Source organism: Populus alba, chromosome 1 (genome assembly GCF_005239225.2).
Source record: "Populus alba chromosome 1, ASM523922v2, whole genome shotgun sequence".
NCBI lineage: Eukaryota > Viridiplantae > Streptophyta > Magnoliopsida > Malpighiales > Salicaceae > Populus > Populus alba.
In genome coordinates this window covers 52,318,101-52,328,636 of record NC_133284.1, presented here as the reverse complement: position 1 = coordinate 52,328,636, position 10,536 = coordinate 52,318,101, and the positions used below count along the sequence as shown (strand labels likewise).

The window sequence follows — 10,536 nt, the reverse complement described above, 5'->3', positions numbered from 1 at the left end:
GAACATAGAGTATATATACTAATGAGTTTCAAATCCCACATTGAAAAAAAAAAACAACTTTTTTTCTTATAAACTAACTTTTTTCTTGGGAACATATACTAATCAATTTCAAATTCCACATTAAAACGATATTATGTTATTTTTTTAAGTTAAAGTTTTTAAACCAAAAAGGTTTTTATTCTACATTGAAAAAACATAATTTTTTTTAGGAATATAGGGTATATATACTAATGGATTTCAAATCCCACATTTGAGAGAAAAAAAAAAAAAAAAAAAACACTAGGTCTTGCATAGGTCTTGCCCGAGTCACGGGTTGACCCGCTGGGTCGACTGGGTTTGACTGGATCGTTGCACTAACCGATCTTTTGACAAACCCAAACTTGTCCAGCCCCTGAGGCAACCCGCCAGGCCGATTCGGGTTTAATAACTATGGTTTTTAGTATGCATTTTATATATATATATATATATATATATATATATATATATATATATATATATATATAAAAGCTAATTCTCTTCATTATTTTATCGGATATCATAACGAATAATGCTAAATATAATATAAAATACAACCTTGTTAAAAACTTCTATGCATATTCCGAATCAAATTTGAAATTTTGAGAGCACCAAAAAAGACTAAGCATTGAGAAAGCAAAATACTGATGGAGAATGACATACAAAATGTGAGGAGATAAACCATGTAACGCTCTAATTAACCTCTATCTCGCATCCATGGTTGACAGAGATACATAATTTATGGAAGTACCAATCTCTGCTGGCTTGCTGAGGCTCTTTTCTTCCACAATACTTCTTGCACTGGAAAATGCAGGCTGTTTGGGAAGAGGTAATTGTGCTTCACTTGTTAGCATTGATATAACATCTGACATAATCGGCCTATCCACTGCATTGTCTTCTACGCATAGCAAGCCGACATGAATGCATCTCAAGATTTGGTCTTTAGAGCAAGATTCTCTTAGTATTGGATCCACCAGCTCAAATGGGCTACCTGCTTTCCATAGCTCCCATGCCTGAATCAAGTTTACGTTTAATGTTAAAATTAAAAGCTTATGCAGCTAGCAATGTATAATTTATGAGGTTGCATGAAATGAACTTACATATCCCACAAGATTGAGAGGGTGGCCGTCTATGTCAAGGAGGCCTTGGATCCTTCTACCACTCACAATTTCCAGCAGTAGAACTCCAAAACTGAAGACATCAGATTTCACAGAGAAAATGCCCTCCATGACATACTCAGGGGACATATAACCACTGTATGGACAAAGTGAATGTTATGTTACATTTAATCACTTAAGTGAGTAATGACACATAGAACTGTGAATCTATACTTACCGCGTCCCAACAATTTGGTTTGTATTTCCTTCTAAATCATTGATCTTGAAAATTCTTGCCATGCCAAAATCAGAAATTTTGGGGTTCAGATTTTCATCAAGTAGTATGTTGCCAGCCTTCAAATCTCTATGAATTATCCTCAATCTTGAATACTTATGAAGGTAAAGGAGCCCTTGAGCTATCCCTTCAATGATTTCAAATCGCTTCTTCCAGTCTATGAGCTTCCTTTTTTATTTATCTGCATTTAAAACATAACAGTGAATATATTCCAGCAATGTTATTCATCCAAGTCCAAAACCTTGCAAGAACAGAGATCCATTCACTTTATAGCATGATGGCATAATTAACTTACCAAATATAAATGTATCCAAGCTTTTATTAGGCATGTATTCGTACACTAACATTTTCTCTTCCCCTTGAATGCAGCAGCCTAGGAGTCTGACAAGATTCATGTGTTGCAATTTAGCTATGAGTATAAGCTCGTTTTTGAATTCCACCAGCCCTTGTCCTGAACTTCTAGACAGTCTTTTTACCGCTATCTCTCGCCCATCCGGCAATTTCCCCTGAAGTAAAACAGCTATCTCTCAATTCAATACTTGGTCTGAGATATAAAGTTAATAAGTTCTTCAACCCTTTTCTTGAAGTAATTTTTAACAAACTACCTTGTAAACTGGTCCAAAGCCACCTTGTCCAAGTTTATTGTCTGCAGAAAAGGAATTTGTAGCAGCCATAATTGTTGCTGCACTATGTACCTTTAAATTATGGCCCTTGTTACCGTCATTTTCGAGTTCAAGCGTATCGTTCGTTGAATCCAATGTCAGCAACTCATTGAGATACTTCTCTACTCAGATTGATATGATAAAGTAAGCTAATCCCGGAATTCAACAAGTCTTAAAATCAGTAAATTTGTTTGTTATTTAGAAAATGTTACCTCTAAGTCTTCTCCTTCTCAGATACCACAAGATTCCCGCGAGCCCCATCAATGAAACAAATCCCGCAGAAGCTAAAATAATCCATATCCAATTCCTTTTCCCTACATCCAATGGGAATTTATTTAAAATTAATTACATTGTTGGGTTATAAATTGATAACCAGAAAACGAAAGAACAGCTAACCTGAATAGTCTTGAACAATGATGTGGTATTGAATTGCATTTCCACTCAGGTCTTGTGTAAAGCTTCCATAATAAAACGTGCATCCAGTATTGTTGGCATTATTGCCTCTGGTAGTAACACCAACACATTGACAATCTTTCCAGCAGATGTCCATGCAATCACTAATGCTAAGACTAGAATTATAGTCGTCCTTACTAGGAACTGTGTTAACAAAGTAACCTCGTCTCAATTCAAAACTGTTCCTATTGCTCCTGCATGCCGGTCCTGACCACCTCTCGCAACCACCATCTTTATTATTTCCTTTACATGATGAGCCCCCATATACTCGTCCAGTAGTTAGATCTTCTATGTCCCCATCAGATCTCAACTGCCACATTGAAAAATTCCTTTGACCCTGAGGAGTAAATTGATTTGCAGAAACTGTGAACATAAAGTAATCCTCGTCTGCGTTAGAAACATTAAAAAAACTGAAATCAAGAACCGCTGCATCCAGATAAGGAATTTCGAAACTAGTATTGGTCCTCAATGGTCCAGTAGTCCAATAAATTACATCTCGCCTCTTAATGACCAACTCCTTTCCATTAGTATCCCATGCATTCAAAAGTGAAAGCACCAGCGGGAGTGGGTACTAAGTCGCTCAACCACGACATGAGGGACCAGGTTTGGCCAGTTCTATGGTTGATCCCTAACTTCATTCCGGGCAAGAATGTGTCAGTAGGAAAGTCAAAGCTTTGCCATAAGTGATAAGACCTGTTGGCTGCCAGAATTTTCATCTTTGAGAACAAAATTGCCTGAATCTTCTAAAATAGCTCTTATATTGCTTGCGAAAGATTGACTTGAATAGAACTCAACAGGATCACCTCCAGAGTAGGTGAGTTTCATATTTCCTGATCCATCTATTGCAAGAACCCCTGAATTGTCTGCTATGGGTTTGCCTCTGTTGGCGAGCCAAAAAGGGTGACTTGTGTCATTGTTGTACCATATTCCCAAGTAGCTAGCATTCGACTCAGCAGAGCCAAGTCTTGTGAATCCAAAAGTGAAGAGCCCATTTTTGGAAACTAGAGTACTGGAAGAATTGAGGAAATCACCACCTTGGTACAGTGTGTCTGCTGACAAAACGTGAGAGGCACAGAAGCAAAACAAAAGGAACCGGTAGATCCTTCTAGCCATGGAAGATAACATTCATGAACAAGGAAGAAAAAAGTAAGAAGCATTTAGTAGATGATGAGCTATGTTTCATGATCTACCTAAAATGAAATAAAAAATGTAGCCAACAATTTTGACCCGCCGGTTCGTTAATCATTGAAATTGACCTACCTCTCTTGGAATTTTCTCTTTCCTAATTTCATAAGAAAAATAAAAAATAATAGAGAAAAGAAGGCAAACAAGAAATGGTTTTGTTGTATATGGTCAACAGAGGGAACGCTTATTAAGGACAACGCACTAAGTTTTAGATTATCGTAAATAAAAAATACTCTAAAAAACGTGGCAAAAATATCCTTTTCCACGCAACTGTTCAAGAAAGACAAATTATTATGAATTATCACAATGATTTTTATTTTTTATTCTTTCAGTCCTTTTCTTTCATGATTATACCTTAAGGACCCAAATTGATGGTCGATTATAACATATTTATTAAGGAAGGACAAGATACAAAGATAGAGGACTAAACTGAAAAATAGATAAAAAAAGGTGGTTTTTTTAAACCTGGGCTAAACATATACTTTGGTTCTCTAACTTTTCAAATCATAAACTTTAAGTCCCTAAAAATTCATGAATTTCAATTTTGATCCCAAACTTTATTTTTCTTATTTTTTGGTTCTTAGTTTGAGAAAGGGAAAGAAAAAACAGCTAGATTCTAGTTGTAAGAACATACTCCAAGTAATTAATTTCTATAATTTTATGTTTTGATGAAGGAATTGAATTATTGTGATTATGTGAAATTGTGAGTTTATGCCATTAATTATGAGAATAATGCAAATTATGATTGAACCATGTTAGGATGAATTATGATTGGGTAAGTATTTAATTTTAAATAGAAGAAACAAAATCTCTTTCCTCCTTTTTATCAGAAGTTTGGATCGAAGAGAAAGATTTAAGAGATTTAAGGTTTTAATGCAATTGTATTGGAAATTGTGGGAAAATATAGGTTTATAAATGTTAATAGATGAAATGAACAAGAATTTTCAAAGTGCGGAAAAATCCTCACTTTCTTCGTGTAGGTGAATTTCATCTAAGAAGAAGAAAATTGAGACAATTGAGTTTTAATAAAATTGTTTAGAAATCTTACCAAATTGTAGATAATTGATGTTGATAAGTTAGCTGAATAATGATTTTTATAAGAATGGAGAAAAATTCTCACCTTTTTTCCTTATTGAAGTTCGGCCATGACACACAAAAAAAAAGGAAAAAGGTTTTGATTTGGACTTCATTAAAATAGGAGGGCGGTTTTAGATGAATTGAGTAAATCATTAGAGAGTTGTAGGAATTTTATCAATAAAAAAAATAAAAAAAGGATTTTATCCTCCTTAATTTAAAAGTTATATGGTGGCTTAACTCCACCGGAAGAGGTTGCACATGCTGTTAAAGCATGATAACCTATTCCCACACATTGAAGAGTTGCACATAATTAATAAGCTACCAAAGGGTTAGGTGTGCATGTGTTTCTATCACGACAGTAAGATAAGTTACACATTTTATTTTATGAGTGTCTTGATTATTTATCATTGATAATAAATAGAGATCTTAATAAAACTGTAGGCTAATTAATTGTTTTTTAAAAGTATTTTTCATAAATGATGCTAGCTGATGATATTAAAAAATCTAATATATTCACATCAATACAGAGTAATTAACGAGGCATGTCAAGAGAACTGTGTTCTCCTTCTTTAAGAGAACTTGTAACCTCATGCCTTAGCTTTATAACGAAACTAATCTCGCTTGAATCGAAGTTTTAGAACTCCAAATATAGTTAAAAATCTAAGGAGAGGTCAGACAGTAACAGTTCAAAAACGAGACAATAACAATTGAAAATTGGACAGTAACAGTTCAATGTCTAGACAATAACGGTTGGACGGTAACAGTTCAAAGTTGAATAGTAATAGTTGAAAATTAGACAATAACAACTCAATGTCTAGACAGTAACGATAGACTTTCACGTGAATACTATATATGAGAATATAAAAGATTGAGTCATACAAACTCTTGTACATTAAGATACTAACTCTAAAAATATATATGATATATGTGTGTATGTTATTATGAGGAAATGAACATGTATAGAAAGTAACATATGAGTAATGGATGAATATGGATTCTCTATAATATCGACTTGAGCTACTAGGATTGGATCTTAGGGTAGGTCACGAGACAGGTGAAGTAGGTGCGTGATTTTCCTCCTATTTACACTTATACAATTTAAAATTCTTCTAGTGAATGTAATTACAATAAATGTCATGTTCAATGTAAATAAGGTCTAGCGTATCTACAAGATTAGCTTCGGCTAATGGCATCCGTGATAAGATTGTCGGGATATGAATTACAAGATTAGCTTCGGCTAATGGCATTCGTGATAGGATTGCCGGAGATGAATTTCAAGATTAGCTTTGGCTAATGGCATCCGTGTAGGTAATACCATACGGTTGGGCTATGAGTGGCAAGCATTTGTTGTACCAAGTGTTATACAACACAAATCTAGATTAACCATTTAACAAGCAAGGTATTAAGAATTAGTAAGATAAAAAGATAAGACATGTTAATATTAAATATCCAGGTCCATCTTGAGTTTACAATATACTAATTCTTACACCATTTGTGTAACCTTTTCATCTTGACATAATAAACTTAGCTAAATATAATGAAGAAGAGAAACATAAATAAACAAAACAAGAACATAAATAAGATACAAGTTAACTAAGTAAAGGAAAGGAAATGAAAAGCATAAATAAGATATTAATGAAAGCAAAACTTAAGAATTGCAAAAAAATATAAAGAGAAAGAGCAGGAACAAGTTCTTGATCTAAACAACCAAACCCCTAAATACATGGCAAATACCTCCTTTTATAGGCCAAAATTTGAAACTATTGATTTGATGACTAATTGTTGAGTGGGTGACCAACTCTTGACTTGGTGAAAATCCTTATCTTCTTGTCTGAATAAAACGTCATTGCTAGCATCAGAATTGAAACCACATGTACTCATGAAAGTTATAGGAAATTGTCTTATCTTTCTAGGAAAAAAAATTAAGGTCATTGGAGTTCTAGAACTGGAGATATGGGTTGAACCCTGAATAGTGTCTGGGTTGTAAGACAGATTCGGACTTCTCCATTGTTGCTATAATTTGGACTTGAAAACGACCTTTTTAAATCTTGGACTCCACATGAAAGTTGTAGGCCTATGTCTTACCAAATCTGTCCAAAAAATTGAGGTCATTTGGACATCTAGAACTTGAGATATGACCCAATTACCAAACAGTGTTCTAGTTTGGACTACACCAACATCTCTTTTCTAAGTTTGACCCTCTCTTTGCCTTTCAATTTCAATACTTAAACTCATCAATCAATTCTTTCATTTATGTGATAGGCCTGCATTTAAGATAAACATTTACCATAAATTAAAGGTATCTCATATTATTAGGTATATGCTACCTTGAACTAAACTCTTGCCTTCAATTTAAAGGGGATATACACCATCTCCATGAGCACATATGGCTCAAAAAATAAGTAACAACAATGTTATAATTTGCTTGTAGTTTGTGGGCAAATCTGTTTTCTTGAACAACAGAAACCGAGATTTGCTTGTAATTTGTGGGCACTGAACATCGAGATTTGCTTTTATTTTTGGGCACTGGGCAGATCTGTTTTCCTGAATAACAGAAACTGAGATTTGCTTGTAGTTTGTGGACACTGGCACCGAGATTTGCTTTTCAGTTTTACTGGTTTTTGAACAACAAAAACCGAATCGAAACCAATCGGTTTTAATTAGTTTTGATTCGGTTTTGGTTTTAAAATTTTAAAATTAATAATGTCGGTTTGGTTATTTTTTAATATAAAAACCGAATCGAACCGAAAATGATCACCTCTAATGTCTGTAGTAGGAAGGTACAAACTCGGGCAGCTTGAGTGGATTTGTTGCTTTTGCTTGTACGGCTATTTCTGGACAAACTACATATTAGTCCTCCAATTTCAACTTGAGTAACATTGTTCTCCCAATAAAATCTTGCTCTTTCAGCTATGACATTGGTACTGATGACAATAAAAAAAACATTGCTTTTATATCATGTCCGAGCATTGCTTTAGGTCAACTAGTTTAGAAAATAACTATATATATATATATATATATATATATATATATATATATATATTCATTTGGAGGGTTTTTTTTATAGATTAACAAACTGAGACTCGCAACTTCAGCGATCATGTACTTTTCTAGATTGAGATTGAAAATTTCAATTGTGTGCTAGATTTCCATGAAGTCAACGCTTTTTTTTCCCCTATTGGAGAAGTCAGCCAATCCTCAATATTTTAATCCCATTATCTAAAATAATAATAGAAAAAAAATTTATTTAGAGAATTGTCTCCTCTTCTTCGTTTAGACCAACCAAATCAACTTTGGCCTAATTATTGGGAGAAATAGTATGGCGTTTTGAAGATCACATTTCAATGCAACAAAAATGGGATTTATTCCGTTTTATTTATTTTTAATTACTTTTGTGCTATGCTTTGATGGTGGCAAGTGGGCTCTCTACCTCTTACTAAATCTTGATAGTCCTGCTTAGCAATATATTTATGTAATATGGGAGGTTAAATAATATAAGAATTTTGCATGTGAAAGCTGAAGATGCCATAATTTGTAAGAATAAAGAGTGTAATTAAGATTATTCTAATAGTATTTTATTTATTTATTTTTTAAAAATATTGGTAGAGGGATTAATGAAACTATAAGAAAAGTCATCTTCTTCAAAAAGTATAATGGTAGCCAATCGCTTTGGATGACTCTTCCATAGGATCTGGTAAGCAAAATTAAATGCTAAGAGAAAGAAAGTAAACCCTAGAAATTTTCAGGGAAGGTGTCCTGTCTTACAGTTACTACTTTTGAAAGAGTCTTCTAAAGAACAAGTCATCAAGGGCAGTCTATAAGTATAGAGGAACCGAGGCTTATGCCATTCACATCCTCATTCGCTAGTAGATTTCTTTAGCTTCGGCAATATTTTCTACACTGCTTGATTTTCAATACATTTTGCACAGCATACGAAATGGTTTCTCGTTTGTCTTTAGCTTGTGTTGTTTTTTCATTATTCTTGATTTCCTCATGTTTTCCAAGCCAAGCACAACTGTCTTCAAACTTCTATGACAGCACATGTCCGAATGCACTGACCACAATTCGTACTGCTATTCGGAGAGCTGTCTCGAGTGAGCGCAGAATGGCAGCATCCCTTATTCGTCTTCACTTCCATGATTGCTTTGTTCAGGTAGATTACTCGATCGCCACAACATTAGTACTGCACAGACAGATTTATTTCAATCTGGAACTGATATATATATATATATATATATATATATATATATATATATATGCTTGCTTGTATTGCAGGGTTGTGATGCTTCAATCATGCTTGACAATTCTCCTTCAATAGATAGCGAGAAGTTCTCATTCAGCAATAACAATTCAATCCGGGGATTTGAAGTCATTGATGATGCCAAGGCTCAAGTGGAGAGCATATGTCCTGGAGTTGTTTCATGTGCTGACATTGCTGCTGTAGCAGCCCGTGATGCGTCTGTTGCTGTGAGTAACACTTTCCCTGCTTGGAAAGCTTCTCATCCAAACGTGATCAATCTAGTTATAAGTTCGGTTTCTATCTATAATACAGGTTGGTGGACCATCATGGACAGTGAGACTTGGAAGAAGGGACTCCACCACAGCAAGCCGAAGCCTAGCTGACAGCGATATTCCTAGAGCTACAACTAGCCTTGTAAACCTAATTGGCATGTTCGGTGGAAAAGGTTTGAGTGAAAGAGATATGGTTGCCCTTTCAGGTACGTGTGTGCCTAAATAAGAACATGAACAGTTCCAGCAATTTTCTAGGGCTAAACATATATCTAAACACACGAATGTATTGCCGTCAAATTTTGACTAAAGATTTCATTCTGATACAGGATCGCATACAATCGGCCAAGCAAGATGTGTGACCTTCCGAGGCAGAATATATGACAATTCAAGTGATATTGATGCTGGTTTCGCCAGCACCAGAAGACGGAATTGTCCATCTGCTTCCGGTAACGGAAACAATAATCTTGCTCCACTTGATTTGGTGACACCCAATTCTTTCGATAACAATTACTTCAGGAATCTCATTCAAAGGAGGGGACTTCTTCAATCAGACCAAGTGCTCTTTAGTGGTCAATCTACAGACAGCATAGTCACCGAGTACAGCAGGAACCCTTCACTTTTTAGCTCTGATTTTGCCGCTGCCATGTTAAGGATGGGAGATATAGAACCACTGACTGGTTCTCAAGGAGAGATACGAAGGGTTTGCAGTGTTGTTAATTGATTCGCTGAACAACCATTCAAATTCAAGATTTTTTTTCTCATTCAATTCTTTAAATAAATAGTGGCTAGCTTGAGCTAGATATAATCTACTCAAAGCAACCCAATAGTCACTCAAGTATTCATTATTTAACTGAATTCAATTGCGATTCAATCTTTTTATAAGAATATTAAGCAAGTGTTTATTTTAATTCTCAGTGAATGGAATGGAATAAATTAAGCTCATGGTTTTGTGTTTTGTTTTTATATTGTTGTTATAAGTGTCATAATCCGATTTCGAGTTTTTCCTAAAATTATCTTCTTTTTTTTCTTTAAAAAAAAAAAGCTGGTAACTTTGACAAGAGCAAGCTAAGAAAGGGGGGGTTCTTAGATACGCAGTTTAAATCAATCAAACCTGATTTTTGACGTTACAAATTGTTATCTACTTTGTCGGGGGTGTTGTTACCCAGTTTTTTAAGGTCCCCACACAAAAAGAAAGAGGGATGTGAGGAAGAGAAAAAAAATCAAATAAAAAAATGTTACC

At 34.5% G+C, this 10,536-nt stretch overlaps 1 protein-coding gene and 1 pseudogene across 1 annotated transcript; one reads left to right on the top strand and one right to left on the bottom strand.

Moving 5' to 3' along the window:
* Window positions 1-557: 557 nt before the first annotated feature.
* LOC118048993 (G-type lectin S-receptor-like serine/threonine-protein kinase CES101) lies at window positions 558-3,795 on the bottom strand (annotated as a pseudogene).
* A 4,799-nt stretch (window positions 3,796-8,594) lies between these two features.
* On the top strand, window positions 8,595-10,224 carry LOC118048994 (lignin-forming anionic peroxidase). Its single transcript, XM_035058846.2, has 4 exons — window positions 8,595-8,937; window positions 9,060-9,251; window positions 9,337-9,502; window positions 9,623-10,224. The coding sequence occupies exons 1-4, from the start codon at window positions 8,722-8,724 to the stop codon at window positions 10,015-10,017; spliced, it is 969 nt and encodes a 322-aa protein (XP_034914737.1). The 5' UTR covers window positions 8,595-8,721; the 3' UTR covers window positions 10,018-10,224.
* The last annotated feature ends 312 nt before the right edge of the window (window positions 10,225-10,536 follow it).